Source organism: Ziziphus jujuba, chromosome 5 (genome assembly GCF_031755915.1).
Source record: "Ziziphus jujuba cultivar Dongzao chromosome 5, ASM3175591v1".
NCBI classification, from domain to species: Eukaryota; Viridiplantae; Streptophyta; class Magnoliopsida; order Rosales; family Rhamnaceae; genus Ziziphus; species Ziziphus jujuba.
In genome coordinates, this window is record NC_083383.1 from 14,362,869 (window position 1) to 14,387,046 (window position 24,178).

General features: G+C 34.0%; 1 protein-coding gene and 1 pseudogene across 4 annotated transcripts; one reads left to right on the top strand and one right to left on the bottom strand.

The window, feature by feature from the left end:
* Positions 1-69: 69 nt before the first annotated feature.
* On the top strand, positions 70-20,015 carry LOC125423125 (protein translocase subunit SECA2, chloroplastic). Of its 4 annotated transcripts, XM_016030289.4 has the most exons (36): positions 70-1,791; positions 2,316-2,371; positions 3,051-3,323; positions 3,451-3,687; positions 4,486-4,605; positions 4,709-4,837; positions 9,022-9,156; positions 9,247-9,316; positions 9,435-9,499; positions 9,616-9,736; positions 9,907-9,998; positions 10,225-10,290; positions 10,476-10,540; positions 10,636-10,723; positions 10,853-10,918; positions 11,059-11,174; positions 11,401-11,491; positions 12,471-12,554; positions 12,661-12,753; positions 12,862-12,957; positions 13,063-13,148; positions 14,183-14,261; positions 14,362-14,475; positions 14,679-14,774; positions 14,848-14,911; positions 15,018-15,307; positions 15,981-16,036; positions 17,284-17,401; positions 17,525-17,605; positions 17,924-18,003; positions 18,393-18,447; positions 18,526-18,595; positions 18,742-18,934; positions 19,044-19,167; positions 19,601-19,675; positions 19,783-20,015. In XM_016030289.4, the coding sequence occupies exons 1-36, from the start codon at positions 84-86 to the stop codon at positions 19,942-19,944; spliced, it is 5,514 nt and encodes a 1,837-aa protein (XP_015885775.3). In that variant the 5' UTR covers positions 70-83; the 3' UTR covers positions 19,945-20,015. The 4 variants fall into 4 exon arrangements, with proteins under 4 accessions (XP_015885775.3, XP_024930652.3, XP_015885772.3 ...); XM_016030286.4 differs by lacking the exons at positions 70-1,791; positions 2,316-2,371; positions 3,051-3,323; ... (1 more) ...; positions 4,486-4,605; positions 4,709-4,837 and adding an exon at positions 8,483-8,889; XM_016030287.4 differs by lacking the exons at positions 70-1,791; positions 2,316-2,371; positions 3,051-3,323; ... (1 more) ...; positions 4,486-4,605; positions 4,709-4,837 and adding an exon at positions 8,483-8,889 and having other exon boundaries at positions 18,754-18,934.
* Positions 20,016-20,246: 231 nt separating this feature from the next.
* LOC125423127 (amino-acid permease BAT1 homolog) lies at positions 20,247-23,551 on the bottom strand (annotated as a pseudogene).
* Between the last annotated feature and the right edge of the window lie 627 nt (positions 23,552-24,178).

The following is a 24,178-nucleotide window of genomic DNA, read 5'->3' on the forward strand; positions in this document are numbered from 1 at the left end:
TTATCTAATACGTTGCCGTTTTAACATCCATTAAGTACTGGGTCTCTCACTCTATCTATAGAAGATCGTCGAGGACCTCGACGATGGAGTCGCCGGAGTGTCCAGTATGCCTGCAGAACTACGACGGCGAGTACACAATTCCACGCGTACTCGCTTGTGGGCATTCGGCATGCGAGTCCTGCCTTTCAAAACTCCCACAGAGATTCTCTAACACCATTCGCTGCCCTGCCTGTACCCAACTGGTCAAGTTTCCTCCCCAAGGTCCCTCCGCTCTTCCCAAGAACATAGACCTTCTCTCCTTTTGTCTCCCCAAAAACCATGGCTCTGATCCTTCCGATTCTTCCCAGAAGCCTCGAAAGGTTTCCGAAGATATCTGCGCCTATGACTTCTTGCCTCGGTTTTGGTCGGAGGAGTTTTACGCCGCCTGGAAGGACTGGATCCTCCCACATGACGCCGTTTTGGTGGATGTGAAAGTAGATGGCGAAGAAAATGGTGGTGTTTTTGACGTTTTGGATGGGAAGACTGGTTCTGGTTTTTCTTCTTCATTGTGGGTTCGGGTTTGTTTAGGAGATGAACAGAGGGTGGGTCTTGTTCGGGTTGTTGCCTTACCGGCTTTGGATGGTTCGGGTTTTGAGCTTGGCTACGTTGCGAGGGTTATGAAATGCTTGAGTGAAATGAGAGAGGAGCCGAGGAATGAGTTGAGTTCGATGTTTAGAGCTTCTGTAAGGCAGTGTAGGAATATAGGTAAAGTTTATGGCTTGTGGGGTAATTTGGAAGATGGGTTTTTGTACATTGTTTGTAAGAAACAAGGTGGGAGTTTCTTGAAGGAGTTGGTTAATTTGAGAAATGGGTTTGACGATGGAGATGGTTTTGTTTCAAGCAAAAATGGCGTGTCTGCTTTTCCGATGATTGGCATGGAAATGTGTGAAGCAGTGATGGGTTTGCATTCAGAAGGGTTTACTGCAGGTTGTATTGCTCTTTCGTGCTTTAGTTTTGATGACTTTGGTCATGCTTATTTGGATTTGAATGAGATTTTGGTGTTGGGAAGGAAGATTCGTAAGACTATTATGGATACTGCTTCAAGTGGAACAAGAATTGACGATGAAGAACTGGAACTGATCATTAATAATCTATTGAAAAATGATGTTTTTTTGAGTCCAGAGCTATTGCTCGAGTTACTGCACAAAGAGGGTGTTGCAGTAGAATGTGACAAATACAGATATTCAACTGGATATGGCTCAGATATTTGGGGATTAGCTTGTCTCCTAATTAGGTTTCTTCTTGGAAAAATTTTAACTGAGAAGGTCCCCAAGATGAGTAGAAACGATTGTTCTGATTATTCAACAATGTATTCGAGCTGGATGAATGAAGTTACTTCTTTATTGGAAACCGAATTGGGTTCAGATTATGCATTGCTGATAGATATACTTTTGGAATGTTTGATTTATGATCCAGGAAGCCGCCCACTTGTGAATGATGTGAGGAAGTGCATCAGAGAACTGATAATTAAAGCTCCATTTGACATCACGTCCAGTTGTTTGGAAGGAGCAGTTGATGGTGATAGCACCTCCTGTTGCATAATTCTAGGGGAACTGTGTCAGCCTCCCAAGAAAATGTCACCCACAAAGAAGGAAGATGGTTTGCGGGGAAGTGAAGCAGGAAATGAGGCAGATTTTGGTCAAGAAGAAGAAAGACCTGATAAACATTTCTTTGAGGACCTCTCTCGGGGAAGTGTCAAATTCAAAGATTTGCATGGTCATCGTGACTGTATAACAGGAGTAGCTGTTGGAGGTAGAGTATATATCCACAGCTTTTTAGGGTGCATTTATAAGACCATCTCTGATGATATCTTGCTATATAAAATATTTTCTTGTTGATCATTACTTTGTTTAGCCACCGCTGAAACCAATATTAAAGTGCTCCCATGTTGGCAAGCTTGAGGTTCACCCAGTTTCCAATATTATATGCCTTCGAAGTTAAAAAAAAGAAGCATAAAGGAAAAACTAAATAAATAAACTTGCATATCGGGTTTTTAATTTTTTTCTGTAAACTGGATAAAGCTTTCGAGCTAATGTTCAAAATATCTGGCCATTATGCTTGAGACTTGCTTTTCTTTGATAGGTTGCTTGGCAGACCTAAGATTTCTGAATTTCAGTTTATTTTATGCCTTTACCTTCATGAAATATTATCCTGTGCATATGCATAATAATGAATTTCTGCCATTAGGTAAAAAGGGAAAGCATTTTATGATTTAGATAATTTGGCCTATTCATTGAGTATGACAATCTAAATGCATATTTTTCTCTGCTTTTTAGGTGGTTTTCTTTTTAGCTCCTCATTCGACAAAACCATCCGTGTATGGTCCTTGCAGGTTTGCATTTAATAGCATTGTGTTTTGAACTTATGTTTTATTGTTAATTTGAGGTAAAATCTTTCTTCTATTATTTTACTAATAATCTGCTTCCAGTGTTGGTAATGAAATCCCTAAGGACTTTGGAATGATTAAAATGATCTGCCACTTATATTTTCTATCATATAGTTTTTCCTTCATGTTTCTTAAACTGATAAAATGCCTTGCTTTTTTTAGTGGACTCAGTAAGTAGCTACATGCATTAATTAAATTGTTTGGAGAGTTCAAAGTGGTACATAATTTTCCTGGAGAGTTCAAAGTGGTACATAATTTTCCTGTTCTTACATATGAGACTATAAGATGATATTGTTTTTTTTTTTTTTTTTTTTTTTTTTGATCTCTAGTGCTTTGATGTTGTAGCATTATAATTTGACGTTTATAAATGCTGGATGGTCTTTTCATATTTTTTGCTTGACAAATATATGTATGGCTGAAGGTTAAATTCTTACATAGGAACAGAAAGGGACTAATTTATGAGCGACTGCTGGAAAAACTATTTTATTATAAATGTTGCTAATAACTTATTACCATATTTTTCTGAAAGTTGATGTCTACCTGTTTGCTTCAAAGTGGTGTGTGAATAATCCACTAGAGTATTACAACCTTTTTCTTACCCTTTGTCGATTCCTTTATCTTGCAGGACTTCTCGCATGTACATACATTTGAAGGCCATGAACATAGAGTCATGGCTCTAATTTATGTGGATCAAGAGAAACCTTTGTGCGTAAGTGGTGATAATGGAGGTGGCATATTTGTCTGGGGCACTAGTATTCCTCTTGGCCAAGAGCCATTAAAGAAATGGTATGAGCAGAAGGACTGGCGCTATAGTGGTATTCATGCCCTGTCCTCTTCAGGAAATGGATATATCTATACAGGTAGTGGAGACAAGTCAATAAAAGCATGGTTATTACAGGTATGGACTTGCATTTATCTATTGTATGCTACGTAAAGATATTTATCAGATGCTACAAGAGTATAAATTATCTGGATTTTTTTTTTATTTTTTATTTTTTATGCATGTGTCTGTTTTTTTATTCAAGGATGGTACGTTGTCATGCACTATGAATGGTCATAAATCAGTAGTTTCCACACTTGCGGTATGCGATGAGGTACTTTATAGTGGCAGTTGGGATGGAACCATTCGACTCTGGAGTCTTATTGATCACAGTCCTTTGACAGTTTTGGGGGAAGACACATCTGGAACTGTGACATCCATCTTGGCCCTTGCTGTTGACAGGCATATGCTTATTGCAGCTCAAGAAAATGGACGTATAAAGGTGCTATATTCTTTGAATCTTGAGCTAAATTGGTTTTTATTTTTGTCAAGTTACTATCAATCCCAAAAGTTAAGTTTATAGAAAATGGATCTATTATGTGGATCAAATTAACAACACGGTTAATACGCTCATCTTGCCTAGACTTATCCAATAAGCAGCAAAATATATTACTTGGATTAAGACTAACAAAAATTGAATATAAGACTAAAGACAGCTTGGCTTAAATGCCATGTTTAATTACCATCAATCCATTAAGCTTAATCTTATAGAATTGACCCAATTATGTAAATCAAGGACCAAATAATGCTAGAGAGCACACTAATCAAGTTGACAATGTTACAGAGCACACTAATCACAGTTGACAATGTTCATTTACAGCATTTGACTTCACTGGAAATGTAATGAATTAAAGGTTTGAAATTATTCATTTAATAGCCTGTCATAGCAAATTTGTCTTGCAAAAAGTAGAACATAATGATGATCAAGAAATGGGATGATTGATTTTTCTACATCCTAAAATTACCTTGTGTAAGTTTAAAGAAAGTGAGACTCAATCTAACGATGTAAAGATGATGTTCTACTTACATAACGCATATAATTTGAAGTTTGATCAATTGTTGAAGTCAACATAGGGCTGGTATTAGCCTGCACCTTTTTCAACTTGAGACTTGAGAGGCTGGTATAAATCTTCTGCTATTGCCACTTTTATGATACTTCCATCGATAACTTCATTAACAATTTTTTCTTTATAAAAAATCACTCACAAATAAACATATTTCTTTGTCCTTGCTTCTTCAGGTCTGGAGGAATGAGATGTTTATGAAATCCATTCATATGCATGATGGTGCTGTTTTTGCTATTGGAAAGGAAGGGAAAGGGCTATTTACTGGAGGTTGGGATAAAACTGTCAGTGTCCAGGTACATGTGAAAAATGTAGTTTCATTCCTTCAAATATCTTATAGTGGGAGGTATACTGATTAAAATTTTGCACAGTTTCACTAATACAACTGTCTGCGTGCAGGAATTATGTGGAGATGAGTTTCAGGTGGATGCCAGACCTATTGGATCCATCCCTTGTGATTCTGTCATAACTGCTTTGTTATGCTGGCAGGGAAAACTTTTTGTTGGATATGCCAATAAGCTTGTCAAGGTATGCATCAATTTTGTTCTTCCGGTGTGTCCATGAAAAATCTCATGGACTTGTAGAGGGTGATACTATGTACATTTTTATGTAAATGCAAAATGTTTAATTTGATTTTGCCAACAATTGTATTCATTTATGCTATAATTTTCATACATTCTCCTTGCTGGATGAAAAAGTTTCAAATTGTCATCTGTTTATGGCAGACCCATCTCAGTCATCCATTTTTTTTTTTTTTTTTATAATCTTTTTAAAAAAAATTTTGCTCCTTCCCCATCTAAGCATTCTGTTTTATACTTGCGGTCCAATTCTTTGTCCTAATCATTAAATATACTTTTCTTGATAGTTTCTAATCGGAAAATTTTGTGCATTTGATTTGAAAACATATATTGAAGGACGATAAATGTGATTCGTTGTGCTTGTTTTAATACTTGTCGTGGTTGACAAGATTGTTGGACTGATCCTCCTAGTGAACTCTATGAGACACGTTGACATCATCTGATGTTCTAGCAATGCATCATTATTTTTTCCATTTGATGGCAACTGACAAAAGAAAATGAATAGACATAGAAACGTTTGTCTTAAATGCTATCATTTAGAGGAATAACATCTTTATTGGAAATGAAGTCTTGTTACCTTCCATCAAAAAATAAAAGAACAGGGCAAAGGCAATGTGAAGGATGATGACAAAGTATGAAAAGAAAATCTTCTAGTATCCAAAGCATTTTTTAGGGTGATAAAAATAGTAGGAAATTAAAAATTAACTTTCAAGGAAGATTGTTTTGTGTGTTGATATTCTCATTTAAATGTGTATTACACATACCAATGTGCATTTTGTTGTCTTTTATTTATTGGAAATATGGAATGAATGAATGAATTTTGATGCGGTTGCAACAGGTGTATTATCATGGAAAATGACTCAAGTTTCACATCCATATCGTGGTTTTCTTTCTTGCATATGAAGCACTTGCCAATCATACGTACTTTGCTTTGAGAGAGTTGAGTAGTGCAGATGCAAAGCTAATTAGCTTTGCAAATGTATGTTTAACTCCAAGGCTCGGTATCATGGGTAAGCATTGAAGTCTGTGATCCGAGAGTTTTGTAGAGCATCATGTAGCTGAAGAAATCAATAAACCAGATGGACTTCCATCGGCAAAGTAGAAGAAATCTACGGTGAATACTGTGAATTTGTGTTAATAGAATACAGCACTTTCTCTTTGAGGGAAAGCATTGATGTAAAATGTTAATGTATATAGAATAAATTAGTGATAAACTAAGTTGTAAGTTACATGCAGTAAATATATGATTTTGTTGTCCCTGTTGTTTGTTCAGCTAAACTCAATTATATTATTTATGCTTGCTTCTCTTCTTTAAATTTGTTCCCACTTTTGTAGAATCAGTTTGGTCCACCGACTATGAAAGAATGGAGAGGGAGTTGTATGAGAGTTTTCCCATCAGGTAGAATGATAGTTTGAAATTTATATCTCATTTGTCAAAGTTTATTACATTCAAACTTATTTATACTGAAATGTAAACAAATGTTTTGCTCGTTAAATATATAATTTAAAAAAAAAAAAGACAAATATATATATATATTTGTTTTCTTTCTTGTGATATTAAAGTGTAGAAATGCGAATTCACAGCATAAATACCGTCTTCTTTTTCTTTTTTTTTTTTTTTTTTTTTTTATTGACTGTAAAAGAAAAAAGGAAAAAAAGAACATTTGTGACAATCAGTTTCTTGTCGCTACCAACCTTACCTCTTCAAGCTAGGTAATATTATAACAAAGTTTTAATATAATTTAAACTAATATCCGTAAGGAACTAAGTAGGATATAAAAAGAAAAAAAAATCGAATATCGAAATTGTTAATCTTATAAAAACAAATTAATTAACAATGATATGTAAAACCTGATTCTCTATATTGCAGTTTCAGTAAGAAATCTCAAATTTTTTTTTTATTTTCTTTTTAAACAATGAGGTTTATTAATCAGTTTGTTGTGAATTTTTGTTTGGAAGGTAATTATGGCAGAAATATGAGGTTTATTATTATTATTATTATTATTTGAAATTTATATTTTGTGAAAGGAATAATTAGGGCAAAAAGATGATGTGTATATATATATATATATATATAAAATCTGTTTATAGTACAAATGTCTGTATATTTTTATCATTTAAATTTTAATATTAATAATAGTGTTTAAAAAATCATCATTGATATTATCATATAGAATATATGATTTTTATACGGTTAAATTTTTTTATATATATTGAGAATTTTTATAATGTAGACCATCCGTATGCAAATCGTATTTAAAATTAATATTTTTTTTAAAAAATAATCAATTTCATCTATATGTAAATGATATACGGACGATCCACGTCATATAATTATTTTTGTTATGTATATCACCATAACCGTCAGTTTTTGTTGAGAAATTTTCTGCATTTTTCTTCTTCTTGGGTGTGCTTCTTTTATTTATTTATTTATTTTGCGAAGGTTGGATGATCTTTAATTTGTGTTGGATTTAATTAATTTTGTGTACTGAATGGCTGAGATATTATTCAATTTGTGGCAAAGCCATACTTTTGTCTTCTTCTTAGACGTCAGAGCTTCGAAGCCGCAGCCATGAAGGTTTTGTATATGTTGCTGCTACTGATACCATATCGCTCCTCAAAACGAATTCTTCCCAAATCATAATTATCATCACCTTCAACACAACTACTTTCAGTGCTTTGATGACCAGTTAATAAATTGATCAGACGGTCAGGAGATTACCATCATCATCTTCTTCATCATCATCATCGGGGTTCAAGTACTACTGGAACTAGGGCGGTTGTTGACAGGTTGAGGATGAGCTTCTGGGAAGTTGCTGCAGCATCTGTTCGGTGGAGTTCAGTGCTGGTACTGAATTGCTACGTTTTTGGTTGTAAACATGTTTTTCACCAAAGCAGTGAAACATGATTCAGGTCCTCCGGCCAGGGAACGATACGGTTATGGAGGATTATACATTATCTTAGCTTTTAATTCTCTTCTTTAATTTTGGTCTTTATTTTTTTTTTATTTTTATATTTTTTGTATTTCATAAAGTTTGAAGATTTTAACAATTTTGTAATTTGTTATAAGATAAAAAAAAAGATTAAATTACATTCTTTCTTTTGAAATTGCTCTCAACTAACTATACTACTAATTTTATTTATGATTTATATTTATATGGTTCAAGTATCAGTACCAATGGAGCAAAATAAGATTAAAAAAAACAAAAACTGAAAATTAAACTCCTACATTTAATCAGTCTGCATCAGGGAATGGAGTCTGCAAAGAGAAGAACAAATTAATTTTATACATTTTCAATATTTGAATGAGAGAAAATTTTGAACTAAATAGATGCAAAAATATTCATGAAAAAAATATAAACATTGATAAATTAAAATTGCAATTAAACCAACTCAAAAAAATATATATATATATATATATATATGAGAAACATTATTATCATTATTATAAATTTTCTTATTCACCAAAAAAAAAAAAAAAAAATTATGTGAAAACATTATTTTTTAATATATATATATATATGTATTTTTTTTTTTTTTTTCTTTGCAGATATGCATTTTAGAAAACAAATGGTATAACTTCTAAAGACGAACCTTTTATTATGTCCAAAAAAGAGATGTAATAATATTGAGCATATATGGGTAGCGAAAAAGTTTGTGGGCAGCGAAAGAGTTTTGGTTCGTCGAGACCTGACCTGAGGTGAGGGTGTGAGGGTAACGGCTAGCGAGCAATGTTAGTAGTGTTACTGAAATTTGAATTAATATAGCAGTTTGGAAGGTCTGCGAAGAGACTGCAATTCCATGGCTACTATTCCTTCTTCGCTTCAACACCCCTCCTCCTTCCTCGCCCCAAACACACCGCCTCAGTGGCTCAGCCACACCAATACCAATTTCGCCTTCACTCCTCTGCCTTCTTTCTTTTATTCTTCTCGGCAACCACGACGACGTCGTCTCACTCTTACTGCCACTCCCACTTCCACTCCCATTGCTGCGTCTCTTAAGGTAAAACCGCTTCTGGTTCTGGGTTCTTGTTTATTCGCTCACCATGCGTTCGTTGGTATGCTTATATGTGTTCTTTTTTTTTTTTTTTTTTTTTTTTGAAACTGCTTCTTTTACTTGTTTGGTTTGCTTTAGGAGTATTTGGGTGGTCTTAGAAAGACTTGGAGTGATCTTACGAGCTTGAACTATTGGGTGGTTCGGGACTACTATCGCCTTGTTAACTCCGTTAATGCCTTTGAGCCGCAAATACAGAGTCTCACTGATGAGCAGGTTTGTGGGCTTTCTCTATTTGGTTTGCCATCTTTATTAGTTTTTTCCTTTTTGACAATTCGAACGATGGATTTTGGTTGTTTCTTGTAGCTTACTGCTAAAACTGTGGAGTTCCGGCGAAGGTTGCGACAGGGTCAAACACTTGCAGATATTCAAGCTGGTTGAAAGCCATTTACCAATCATGCCTTTTGATTTGAAAACGTTTTCTTTTAAAAAATGGCTTCCTAATAATCTTGTAACACCATCATGGTCTGTTAATCATTGATATTATTTTCCAGAGGCTTTTGCTGTCGTTCGTGAAGCTGCAAAAAGGAAGCTTGGGATGCGTCATTTTGATGTGCAGGTATCTTTCTATCTTTTATCATGTTGTGAATGTAGTTACAATTGTTTTCCTACACATATCTGTTGTTGTTTTTTGTTCTAATTCATGTTTCCTTTCGTTGTCATTGTTTATTCCAGATCATTGGTGGGGCAGTGCTTCATGATGGTTCCATTGCAGAGATGAAAACTGGGGAGGGAAAAACATTGGTTTCTACGCTGGCAGCATATCTTAATGCTTTGACGGGTGAAGGTGTTCATGGTATGTTTTTTATAGTAGTACTTCAAAAATAATTGACATTGCTCCTATATAAACGACTTCTGTGGCATATTATGTTATTTTACGTTTTTCCCTTTTCTTTTTTAAATTTATTGTGAGAACTATAAAATTTTAAATGATTATTTGTACTCTCTCTCTCTGTATGTATGCAGTGGTAACTGTGAATGATTATCTAGCTCAACGAGATGCTGAGTGGATGGGTCGTGTTCATCATTTCTTAGGTCTTTCAGTAGGCCTTATTCAGGTGATTTCCTGTTTTTTATCTATTAATGGAGGGGTCAGCTGTACTCAACATTGTCTAAATAATAGTAGGATATTTGTGGGACAAGATAGCCTAAGGTTGAATCTAATCCAATAACCTTCTTGTGTTCTAGAGATATTGCATTTCTTTTAATGTTCCGAATTCCAATCAACATTTGCTTACTGTGGTTTATGGATTTTTCTTGTTTTAATTCTGTTCCTGCACATAGAGGGGGATGAAAGCTGAAGAGAGGAGATCAAATTATAATTGTGACATAACGTATACAAATAATTCAGTAAGTCATGATTAATTTATAATGCTTGTTAATGCTGTCACATTTGATTCTGTGATGGTTTCTCAGCAGTTCTTTAGCCATTTTCTTAGTGTAGTCATCTAGTAATTACTGCATCCTTAGCATTCAGCACTTTTCCTAACCTAACCAAATGTTTGAAATATCATAATTATTCTCCATATCACCAGGAACTTGGTTTTGATTATCTACGAGATAATCTTGCTGGGGCAAGTGGACAGCTTGTGATGAGATGGTAAGTTATAATCCTTAACTAAATTTCTTTATTTGCTTCTCTTTTTTTTTTTTTTGGGTGGTCTGAGAAGCTAGTTGTTTACTATGGAAACACAGGCCAAAGCCTTTCCATTTTGCCATAGTTGATGAAGTTGATTCAGTCCTCATTGACGAAGGAAGAAATCCTTTGTTAATAAGTGGTGAGGTAATTCCTAACTCTATTTTTTCTTTAGAAGTTTTGAATTTCAGAACTTTAATACTAGAAAATTCACTCATCATTAGTGTTGGAGTAGATGGTAAGTTGGCTTTTTTATTGTCCCCTTATCTAACTCAGGCGAGTAAAGATGCTGCACGTTATCCAGTTGCTGCCAAAGTGGCTGAGCTGCTTGTCCGTGGTCTTGTAAGTTCTGTTTCTTCCTTCTTATTTTCATGGTAAACTAATGCTTTATTGGCTCGTTGTTGACTGTTGCTTCACAGTTATATATGCAAATTGATATATCTTGGCGCCGTTGTTTGCTATGTTATGAATCATGATAACAGCATTACAATGTGGAGCTTAAAGATAACTCAGTGGAGTTGACAGAAGAAGGAATAGAGCTCGCCGAGATGGCTCTTGAAACACATGACTTATGGGATGAAAATGATCCCTGGGCTAGGTGAAGATGGACTCTCTCTGTCACTTTTTTTTTCCTTTTTTGTTTTTTCTCTTTTGCCATAAAGTTTATATGTTATATCTATCTGTACACAATCAATTAGTAGCTAAGTGAAGCTGCAATATTGCGTTAAAAGATTGATTTATTATTTTTTTCTAGACAGTTGCATATAGTTATTTACCAATTTAATTTGATTTTTCAAATTATTAATGGTATTGGAAATATGTAGATTTGTGATGAATGCACTGAAAGCTAAAGAGTTTTATCGGCGGGATGTACAGTATATTGTTAGAAATGGGAAGGCTCTCATAATCAATGAGGTAGGGCTCTAATTTGTATTTTGTAATTTTACATTCTCTCTCCTTACTACTTAGCACTTCCGATTTCTTCTAATTGAGTGTTGAAATTTTCTTGGTCTTTTAAATATCGTTCTTTTTTATGCTCACATGATATTTTCGCTCATTTGTTGAGGTCTCCAAATACATTAATTGTATGGGAGTTGTACAGGAGATTCAGTATGGGTAGTTCTTTTGATTATTTGTTATACTCAAATATTGTTGAACAAATATGTGAGGATCCTTAAAAGATACACAATGTTAGAGGCAGATTCCTTGTCATCCAGCCCTCAGCTAAACAACAGCAACAACAACAAAAAAGAAAAAAGAAAAAAAAGAAAGAAAAAGGAAAGAAAGAAATAAAGAAAGAAAGAGAAGTATGTTGAGAGATAATGTATAGGGTCATAACTCTCCCTTTCCAAATATATCAGTCAATTTCTAGTTCATAAAGTTTTTGCTTATGAGGCTTTAGTATATTCTAGTATATGCAACTCCTTTTCTAACTCATCCATAATATCCTTTAATCCAAGTTTATAGTTAAGATATGATATCCCATGCTAATTAATTTATTTTCTAGTTACTGGCTTTTTTATTTTTTATCCATTTAATTATCTTTCTAGCTTGGATAAAGTTTTGGATCACACCACTTGCAATACTTTTGGACTAGGTCTTGTAGAAATTTATGTAAATCAACAAGTTTTAAATCTCCATGCCTGCATTATGAAAGCAATATGTGTGTTACAATTATGCCTAGTCTAAATAGATTCAGTGAAGGATAAGATTTTAACAAATTTTTAGAGCCCTAAAACATTTTTTTATCAACTATGCATCAAACTAAGTGATTCTTAGATTGGCAGCATGAAAGATATGAATATTATGATGGTTGATGAAATATGTTTCATAAGCAAGTATAACATAAGTGTTTCATTGAAATTAAAATAAAAAACATTAAAAATATTTGCAGTTGACAGGCAGAGTTGAAGAAAAAAGAAGATGGTCTGAGGGCATTCATCAAGCTGTAGAGGCCAAAGAAGGTTTGAAAATTCAGGTATGTCTTGATGTTTGAAATTTACTTCCTGACTTTTTCTTTGGGGCTTTATTACATTGAAACAAATTATCCTTGGTCAAAGTTGTAACCTCTGTGTATTTGTTAGGCCGATTCAGTTATTGTGGCGCAAATCACATATCAGTCGCTTTTCAAGCTCTATCCAAAACTCTCTGGAATGACCGGGACTGCAAAAACTGAAGTAGATAATTGATTGTTATATGGATTCTGTTGTTATTATGTAATTGTTTTCAGTAATATCTTATTACTCATTGTGCATAAATCATGCAAAATGTCAATTTTATTTCAGGAGAAAGAGTTCCTGAAAATGTTTCAGATTCCAGTTATTGAAGTGCCCACAAATCTGCCAAACATTCGAAAAGATTTACCTATTCAAGCTTTTGCTGTAGGGTGTAGTTTACTTGCTATCAATTATATTCGATTATCATGCCCATTGATGGAAGTCCTTTAGTTGAGCTTGACTAACGTTTTGAATTTTGTATTGTTTTAGACTGCGCGGGGAAAATGGGAACATGTTCGTCGGGAAGTTGAATACATGTTCAGACAGGGCCGCCCTGTTTTAGTTGGGACCACAAGGTAAATGAAGTTTTGATGGTCTCTTGCCCTAGGTTTCTGTAGCTTAGGTTCAATATCCTCCTATAATGCATCAAACATCATAATAGATATTTGTATGTGACTCCATGGGCACTTTATAGATTCAACTAAATGCAATTTCATTTTAGCTTGCATAATGATGCATTCATTATATTCTGTTACACCTGCTACCTTACTTTTGTCTCAATGCCCACCACCTTGGAAAAAATTAAAGAGGTGTTGATGATGCTTGCTATGAAAAATAAATTGATGAAAGAATTGCCCAATTTGATTGAAAAATTTATGGACATGATTATGGAATTTTAATTTTGACAGACTACTGAACTAATTTCTTTTAGAACCTCTAATTGTTTTTAATGTGTTATGTGGTTTCAGAGGTAAAAGAGCCCTGTTAATGCTGGGAGATTCATACTTTATTTCCACTTCTAATTAGTCATATCTAGAATAATGAAGCAATTTTCTTCCCCTAGTTATAGAAACTAAAATCCCAAAGGTTTGTGTTTATAAGTTCTATACCATCAAGGATCTAAAGTTTGAGATAAGCCTGCTAATTTATGTGTAACGAGTGTTAGATTCTTGATAAGGTTTGAGCCATGTTGTAGAATTTATTAGATGACATGTGTTTTTAGTACTTAGGAATGTGCTTTGTAAGAATAATAAGTGGAGGAATCCAAAGTGTGGCTCATAGTGCCCAATTCTGGATTGCATGTCTTTTCAGTACGAATTGCATACCTTTTTCATCATATATTATATAATATATATATAAATGAATACTTTATAAGCAGTTGTTTAGTGTAATGTTTGATTACTTTGCAAATGCTGATTGCCTTGCCTATGGTCTTTCATCTATATCTGCTATCCTTTACTCTTGTTGTTGGATGCTTATTGCTTGGGTTTTTATACAATTATTAAATTGTGTATGATGAGAATTTACTATTATTGTGGTTTTGTCTTTGTCGATGGGTGTTCAGAGGTTACTGGTTCATGATTATGATCTCTCATCTTCATGCATGCAGTGTTGAGAATTCTGAACACTTATCTGATCTGTTGAAGGAACAAAATATCCCCCACAATGTCCTAAATGCACGACCTAAGGTGATATGTGTAGAGGAGCTTTAGCTTGAATGTACAGTCAATCTTTTACCAAATTTCTCAAATAACAGTCAATTTTACATTTGTTTGCATTTTGAATCAGTATGCTGCAAGGGAGGCTGAAATTGTGGCCCAAGCAGGACGAAAATATGCAATCACCATTTCTACTAATATGGCTGGCAGAGGCACTGACATAATCTTAGGAGGAAATCCAAAGGTAGTATACTGTTAATTATTATATAATTCCCCATTCAACATACTTTGAGAATAAATCATCAATGCAATGTCTGGACAATTTATAAAAGTTTGTTACATATGTTTTCCATGAATCTTTATGTGTTTCAACTTTGCTATTCATTTTCTGGAACCTATGAGGATGAATAAGAGGTTTAATGTATTTTCTGGTTGCAAATTCTAAAGATGCTTGCCAAAGAGATAATAGAGGACAGCTTGCTTTCATTCCTAACTAAAGAAACTCCTAATGTTGATGTTGATGGAGAGGCAGTTTCCCAAAAGGTAAATCACTTGTGGTTTTGCAAGCCAAACAAGAAGTTTCTTTTTGCCATTAATCTTTTAGATTTTGCTGTAGGTATTGTCCAAGATAAAGGTTGGACCATCATCATTAGCTTTGCTGGCTAAGACAGCTCTAATGGGTTTGTAATCTAATCTTTTCTTTTGAGCTCATTCTGTTGATGTGTGATATTTAGTGATGTATTTTCAAATTTTTGACATTCTGTTAATTTAATATGGATTTCCCAGCTAAATACGTATGTAAAAGTGAATGTAAGACGTGGACATATAAGGAGGCAAAATCTATAATATCAGAGTCTGTAGAATTGAGTCAGACAAGTAATTTGAAAGAGCTAGAGAGGCTGGTTGATGAACAGTCAGAGACGTATCCTCTTGGCCCTACAATAGCATTAGCTTATCTGTCAGTTTTGAAGGATTGTGAGGTACATTGTTTCAATGAAGGGTCTGAAGTTAAAAGGCTTGGGGGCCTTCATGTGATTGGGACGTCTTTGCATGAGTCCCGACGAATCGATAACCAGGTAAGCCACTTTTGCATCCTGTTCTGGATGAAGAAAATATTGCAGATCCAGTTTTGAATTCATTTTTCTTGTGTTTAGATTAAATTTGCTGGAAAAAGCTCTAATGCGTTTTCAAGGGTAAATTCTTTCATGCTTAAACATTTTTGCCAAACGAAGTGCTTTTCTTTCTTGTTTTGGTGTTGTTGAACATCTAAGCATAATATAATTATTATAATGCATAATATATACTGCGAATGCATGAAGAAATGAATGTGGATTCTCTTATCCAGTAGATGCTAAGAATTTGCTTATTCTTGGCCATCATTAGGCAACCTAGAAGCTAATACACATGGTAAGTCTGTCAAAATGCTTCATTCTATTCCCTTGACTGTTAGAACGGCTACTTAGGGTGTTTGTCATAAGGGGAAAAAAAATGTTAAATTAGCTTATTTATCATTATTTTTATGAGGATTTGGTTCGTAAAAGTTTTCCAGCTATTTCTCTCAATATATGCTAATTAGTGATGCTAATTTTTCTGGATTTGGCAGGAATTCTCGAATTCTTTGCTTGTTACTTCCACTTTTTAAAAATAATTACAAGTTATTGCTTTTCTATGTATCTTGTTCTTGTTTCCTTGTCATGGTATGAAATATTAAATATGGTTCTCATAAAAAAAGGTCATGTCATTTTATAGCTTCGTGGAAGAGCGGGAAGGCAAGGTGATCCTGGATCAACACGTTTTATGGTGAGGTAGTTAACTGTTCAATGATTTGGACTCTAGCATCATATGCAGACATTTATATGCACTCACACTGTCTATTGACATGTCAAAAATTACATTTATGAATGTTTGGTGAAGTGGCATTGTGATCTGAAATACTAACACCTAGATAAGTTAGTGTATTCCTGACTGCTTGATTTGGAACTTTGTTGTCTGAATGGGCATGAAGCTCTCTGTGTGTTGCATTTTTCACTATGTTGTTTTTTGTGGATCTTCCAAGTGGTTCACATCTGTTATGCTGTACCATGTCTTTTTTTTTTTTTTTTTTTTCCTTTTCCTTTTTCTTTTCCTCCTTTGCGCAATTCCATGGTTAGGGAAATTTTTTTTTTTTACTAAAAGTGAACTCAGGTACAATGGATGGCCTGCTGTGCTTATTAACAGCAGTTTGGCAACTATTAAGACCACCCTTTACCTAAAATATATACAATTGAGACACTATAGCAACAGATTATGGGAGGGATCAAACCCTTAAAGTTTTTATTTTAGAACAGTACTTTGTAGGATTGAACTTATGGAACATTCTTCCTTTATTGCTAACTTACAATCTACCCTATTGTCTGTTTCAGTCTTGATCTGCTTGTTTATACATCCCAGGCTTCTTGTATCCTTGTGGCACCTTTAAATGAAGCTATGCATGTCAAGGCAATAATTATTTGCTTAGCCCAAAGTTTTTGCAATTATTATTTTAGCCAAATATTGATCTATTAATTCCCTTATTATGGAAGGATAGTTTAAGCTGAAATGCTGACATTAGATAATCGTAGATTATAAAATTACCTCTTGTTGGAAGATTGACAAAAATGATAGAATTTTGTGGTTGAATTTATTGGATTCTGAAATACATAATTATGCATCTATGCCCATTTATTGTTATAATAGGTAGTGAGTACTTAATTGTTATAATAAACAGTAACACTAGAGCAATGATTCTCTTATTAATTAGCTAAAATTCTTGATTAAGACAAGTTTTCAGTTTTCATTGCTTAAAGCAGAACTGCTGTAACTAAATGTATATAGGGAAGGTTGAAAATGTTGTCGCAGAAGGAATAGGAAAAGACTGATTGTTCATTTTGTAATAGAGCATATGGCTCTAGACTTGGTTGGCTTGTTCATTTTGCTACACGCCACCTGAATTATTTAGCTATGTTAAGCTATGAGATGTTCTACAAACTAGGGAAGTCCTTTTCCTAATTCTTATATTTTTATATGTTAACAGCTTGCAGGATGAGATGTTTCAAAAGTTTAATTTTGACACTGAGTGGGCTGTCAGACTCATTTCCAAAATTACAAATGATGAGGATATCCCGATTGAAGGTGATACAATAGTGAAACAGGTGATTTTCTTGCTTATGTCAACGATAACCTTTTTTGTTTCTTCAGTTCTTTCTTAGTTTTGTTTTATCGACCCATAAATAATCATCTCTTTATCACTAAATTATACAATTGTCAAATTTCAGCTGTTGGCTCTGCAAGTTAATGCTGAGAAATACTTCTTTGGCATAAGAAAGAGCTTGGTTGAGTTTGATGAAGTATTAGAGGTATGCTGTTGAGAGCAAAAATGTCTTATGAAGTATCTATCCTCAATAATTGATGTATAATTTAGTTACTTCCATGAAGAAAAACCATTGTTACAAAACGTTTTGTGTATGATTCTGAAGAGCTAATATACATAATTTATCATCTGTTAGAAACATTATTGCCATTAGGTAATCTGGAATTTTCATGCATAACAGAAAAATAATAAATTCTGATCTGAATTAAATCTTTGGAAGGTAAAAATTTTAAGGGAGAGATGAAAGAAAGTCTTTTTTACTAACGTTACTGGTTCATTATATTGCTTATCTTCTTTTCACCAGGTGCAGAGAAAGCATGTCTATGACCTTAGGCAGTCACTTTTAACAGGCGATAATGAAAGTTGTTCCCAACACATATTTCAGTGAGTCCCTTTTCACATATCCTGACTCCACTTGCTACTCAACCATTATGATATCTAACTCTGGTGGAGGTTTATCGGCATATTACATGAATGATGCAATTTAGTATTTTGACTTTTCTGCTTATTAGAAATGTAAACTACTTTAAACTATATGAGGATAATTCGGTTCATGATGTAATACTGTTGAAGGTATCATCTATCCCTAAAACTTGAATTGTTAGGAAGCAGGCCTGCTGTTTATCAAGCGTTACATGGAGAATATTAAATTAAAGTAGGATATGAGCACAAGACCACTTAGAAGCTTTATTACCATGTTAAGACACCACAAAATATTGCTCTCACTGTTGATATTGTTTCTTAAATTTCACTTGGAAGAACATTGTTTGTAGGTATATGCAGGCAGTAGTAGATGAAATTGTCTTTGCAAATGCAGATCCACTGAAGGTAATATGAGTTTTTCTTATAGAATGTTCCATGTTCTTTGACCACAAATTCATTATACTATTTGGCTAATTTTTGTAGCATCCTAGAAGTTGGAGCTTGGGTAAGCTCTTGAAGGAGTTTGTCACAATAGCAGGAAAATTATTGAACGGTGAGGTTACACATAATCAACGCTCATTCCTCTTGTCTACCATATACATACATATATAGATATATATATATATATACATATATGAAATGCATTATAAAAATAAATAAATAAATAAAACAATCCTCATGAAGTGAATCTTTTTCCAGACTCTTTTGCAGGTATAACAGAGGAAACTTTATTGGAATCACTTGCCCAGTCGCATGAACTGAGTACTGTAGGTGGTATAAGTGATATTCATCTTCCAAACTTACCAACACCACCAAATTCTTTTAGAGGAATTCACAAAAAAAGCTCTTCATTGAAACGGTGGCTTGCCATATGCTCCGATGAATTGACCAAGTCAGTATACTCTTGCTAATCTACACAAATTACTATCTTGTTTGAGCTTATCGTTGTAAATTTCTGAAATATTTTTCAGTCATATAACCCACCAACATGTTCAATGTAGGAATGGCAGGTACCGAGCATCTATTAATCTCCTTCGCAAGTATCTTGGAGACTTTTTAATTGCCTCATATTTGGATGTTGTACAAGAATCTGGTTATGATAATGTATATGTGAAGGAAGTTGAGGTAAGACTAATGACAAGAAATAATGGACATGAACATTATATCATTTACTTATATAAGTTAAAAGAGTAGCTTAAAAGTGTTGCAAGTAAAATATTCCATTATTGTGGCTTTGTTTGATTAATTTGCTGGGCATAACTCATTGTAGGGCATGAATTGATAATTTTTACTTGCTTTTGCATATATATTTGTTTGTTTGGGGTTTGAAAATGATGAGGTTAAACGGTGATACTGAAGATTGTCAACTTTTTGCATTTTTTTAAGTTTACCATATTTTCTTATTTAAAGGTGAAGTGAATTTTGATCTTAGTTGTCCAGGGAGAATTCTCAGGCTGTCTAGAGTCTCTAAACATTGTTTCGGAGAAATAGACTGTGGTCAGCTTATTCGTTGTTAAGTGTTTCTTTAGTTCTCATACTCTTTTTTGTTTGAATACAGAAAGCAGTACTTGTGAAGACCCTGGATTGTTTTTGGAGAGATCATCTAGTAAACATGAACAGGCTTAGTTCAGCGGTATTAAAATAATTATGTTTTCTTGATTTGAATTGATCTAGTATTTATTTTTATTTTTATTTTTATTTGTCCAAGTGGTTACATACTTGAATGGAATTTTCTGGCAGGTGAATGTAAGGAGTTTTGGGCATAGGAATCCCCTGGAAGAATACAAAATTGATGGGTGTCGATTTTTCATATCGATGCTTAGTGCAACTCGAAGGCTAACCGTTGAATCACTCTTGCAGTATTGGTCATCTCCCATGGAGTCCCAAGAAATATTTCTTTAAGAAACTTTTTGCTTTGGATGTTTGTACATCAAAATGTATGTTTCAGCTATTGCTAAGTTTTCATTCAATTCTCTATCCTTCTACTATAGATGTACGTTTGACCACTTTTTTCAGAAACATTGTATATAAAACTGACATGGCCACATTTGGCTACTTTTGTATGTAGTATTATTCGACAAAATTATTTATCATACTAAACAAACTAACTTTTGGACAGTGTGCAAAACTAATTTTACCAAATTCATAAAGGAAAATTACATGATTGGAAAAAACTGATATAAAATTAATAGTTTAGAGAGCAATCTGAGGAGTTCTGTAGTTTGGAGACAAGGTTTAAAGGACAATATAGTTCTGAGGGGGATAAAATGTAGTCACCCTTAAAAATAATAATTTGAATAAAACAAATTAAGAATAATAGTTCCCAATGTTCCCATTATTTTGGTGGGACAGGTTCCCATCATTCGGTATGTCAATGTTCCTGACTGGTCCTTTGAACCATTTTCTAGCATCCACAAACCACCAAAGCATTATCAATGTCAAACACACACCCAAAGCAATCGGTGCATAATTGAAAGTTTTCAAACGGAGAGGATACACAGTAGGCAATAAGAACACTGAACAAGTATAGCATATCCACAAAAATGCCACCAAACATATTGGCCTTCTTGCTTTCCCCAGATAGAAAGGTCCTGGTTTGAATTTCTCTTCTTCCATAACCAGCCTCGCTAAAATTGGTACAGCATACCCGCCAACCCATCCAACTGTGCTTATAGAAATGATAGCCGTGAAGACCACATCCAGTTTCAAAATGGGCAGTCCTAGAAGCATTGAAATGGCTGCACATAACCACACTGCATTTTTTGGAACTTTATTTTTTGGGTCTAGTTTTCTCCAAACTGGTGAAAATGGAATGCCCTTGTCTCTTGATAGTGCATATACATAAGTCCAATGAAGAATGAGATTTTGTCAAAATATTTGGTAATCAAAATTTGATACAGATGTTTACGTTACTATTGATCCTAAAAATTTTAAGATAGGAAGCAGACTTGATTATTTATGTTATGCATATTTAAGAATCAACCTATAACATATAATGGCCATACACTTAAGTACTTGGATTTGAACACAAGGTCTCATGGTTACCAAAACTCTAATACCATGTTAAGTTATCATTGCTCCAAGAAGCTTCTATTGATAAGGAGTGGGTCTAATTATGTATTCCAATCCTCACATTCACATGTAAGCCTACTATAGAAAGAAAAGAATCAAACATACCATGTATAATAGCATTAAACGTGCTAAACAAGTAATTAAAACAAATGCAAATGGGTAGGATTTGAACACGAAACTAACCCCCCCCCCCCAAAAAAAAAAAAGCACAAGATCTCACAGTGAGCTAGATCTAATACTATGCTAACCCACCATCAATTTCAAAAGCTTAAGCTGATAGGAAGTAAGCCTAACTATGCATATTGATTGTATTTTTAAAAGTAGGAGATTGATTATTGGTGGTGAATATGTATGTGTAAGAGAGAGAGAGAGAGAGAGAGAGATTATAGACTTTTCTTACTACTCTGGCAGCTGTTGTGGTGACTGACAAGCCACAAAAGAAGTAGGATACCCAGATGATACAAAGGAAAATTATAGCTCCAGAGGAATTATGAAACCTCCCTTGAAATGCATCATACATTATCTGTGCTGGCACAAGTACACCTGCTGTCTCATTTTTTGGGTCATAAAGATAGTCTAAATCCTGCATTCAAAATCAGAGCCTTTATTCCCTGGATTTAGCTTTAAACATTTCCCAGAAAAAAAAAAAAAAAAAAAAAAACTTTCTTCCAAATTAAACGCATACCCGGATGCTGAAAGTAAGAGCCAGATTATATGCCCAGCCAAAAACTGTAACAATCCCAATACTAGAAAGAATTGCAACAGGACCAGCTTTATCAGCACCTTTGGTCTCTTCAGTAAGATGAGCTGCAGCATCATAGCCATAGAGAGCGTAATGGCTGAGCAGGAGTGACAAAATTGCTGCATAAGGTATGCTGGATATTCCTGTTGATTCAGGGGATGTTTCAAAGTGAGTGAAGACATAAGAAGCTGATCTTGTTGGTTGTGCAACCAGTGGAAGCATTATTATCACAATTAGACCACCAATAACCTGCATATATTTGATTTCTTATCGGAATTGTACTTTTTTTTCCCAATACCTAGTAGTAAGAAATCTATTTAAGTAAGAAAATGGTAAGAGAAAATTAAGAATAAAATAGTTGGAAAGAAATCCAAACCTGCCACCAAATGGAAATTATGTTGAGAAATGCTATTACTTGTAATGCAAAGGTATTGAGTATTGCCCATATGATGATCAGGCACATATACATGCACAAAAACACCTCTCTTGAAGCAAAGTAGCCTCCTCCTTTGTTTGTCCCAGTGCATAAAAGAATGATCATCTGCAATGCCTGTGATCCTGAATATGCCTATGGCGATAACCCCAAATAATTAATTAATTATTAATAACAATAAGAATTTCATACTTAACTGCATTGAATTAAAGAAGGAAAATTGCTATGAATATATAGTTTTATTACGATGGCCATCACATGCATAGCTTAGAGGAATATTTGGTGCCTGATTACATGTAATTTGGAAAATATTACCCATAAATTATATGTAATCCGATGCTGGACACTTAGCTTATTTTGGGAGACATTTCTTACCCTAGTAGGACTACATATATGTATGTATGTGTATAAATATATACCTGGGCACCCATTCCACCTATAACGCCAATAGTCTCAAGCCATGCACAGCACCATGAAGCAAATGGACCCCACTTTGGTCCAGCCAAATGGGCAGCCCAAAAGTAAAGAGAACCTGTGGTCTGTTCAATGTTGAATTAATTTCAATTGATCTAGATATAGGATTCAATATAAGTAAGGATGTGATAGTTTATAGGGAAAATTTACAGGGAAAGAGGAGCAAATCTCAGCCATTGCAATCCCCACAAACCATGTGAAAAAGGAAACGACTACCCAACCCCATAGTAAGCATGCAGGACCTGCATATCTCAAGCTTTGGCCATACAGAGGTGTTCCTGAGAACACTGATATGCATGAAAATGTTATTGCCAATGTTTTGAACAGAGTCTGCACAGGAAAAAATTGAAAATAAAAAAAATTGAAAAAAAATTATCAAATATTGAAGTCCGAATATTAGCCAAAAAAGAAAACAAAGGAAAAAAAGAAAAAGTTACGATTAGATGAAAACATGCAGATTATAATTAATTACCATCTCTCTTCTGAGTTCTTGCTTGTATCCGAGCTCATTGAGACGTTTCTCTCCTGAATCCATTTCAGAAACCTGCATACTAGTCGCTAATCTAATATGCTCCTCTAACGAACCCATATAAGTAGAACCATGACAGATGCAGAAAGAAAGTTTTTGTCATGCTTCTTTCCAAGTTTTTGGATTTTTATTAGAATATATGCACCAGACTATAGTAGTTGTGGTCAACAAGTCATTGAAAATCATAATCAAGGCAAAAAGAAAGTGAAAAATGGATTAAATCATTAACAAGTGGAAGAAGACTTCTGGTTAAAATCAAGAAATTAGTTATATTATATGTATATGCATAATGCAAGTGGGTATATTTGACAAATAGAAAAATATGTGTCTGGGTTTGTATATAAATATAATAATAGGATTCAACCCAGCACTTGCAGTTTTTTAGCACCATTTGCATTATCATTTAATTTTTTTATTATTATTATTATTTTTTGAAACTAGCACCATTTTTATTTAAGAAAGGGTTATATACTTTAATAGTGCATATATAGTATTGGCTTATTCAAAAGGAGCCTTGATTTTTTGGAAGATCTATCACGTGTCAGTACGGCATGGTTCTAATCTACAAAAACTCTGAATCATTATTTTGAAGGCCATCTTCTTCATCATAAATGATTTGCTTCCCCAAAAATGATCTGGTCCAATAGGGAAATTCAAATTCATTAGGCCCTTTTGATACAATCAAATAGAAAACTTCTGGGGTGACATATTATAGGGGCCTGATTGAATAAATTCTCCATCCTTTTGGGTCGAGGACTCCTTCCCCTTTTATAATTTCGGATTTGTTGAGAGCTCTTATATTTGAGTTAGGGCTGTTTGGGAAGCTTTTTTCAAAAAAGGTGCTTTAGAAGTTACACTTCAATAGTATACTTTTGCCTTTTTTTTT

What these genes read in the sequence shown, in the direction of transcription:
- LOC125423125 (XM_016030289.4), top strand. Translation starts at nt 84, where the DNA reads ATGGAGTCGCCGGAGTGTCCAGTATGCCTGCAGAACTACGACGGCGAG. An exon ending in AACAGGAGTAGCTGTTGGAG is followed by an intron (nt 1,792 to 2,315) that starts GTAGAGTATATA and finishes TCTGCTTTTTAG; the next exon opens with GTGGTTTTCTTTTTAGCTCC. An exon ending in TGAACAGGCTTAGTTCAGCG is followed by an intron (nt 19,676 to 19,782) that starts GTATTAAAATAA and finishes ATTTTCTGGCAG; the next exon opens with GTGAATGTAAGGAGTTTTGG.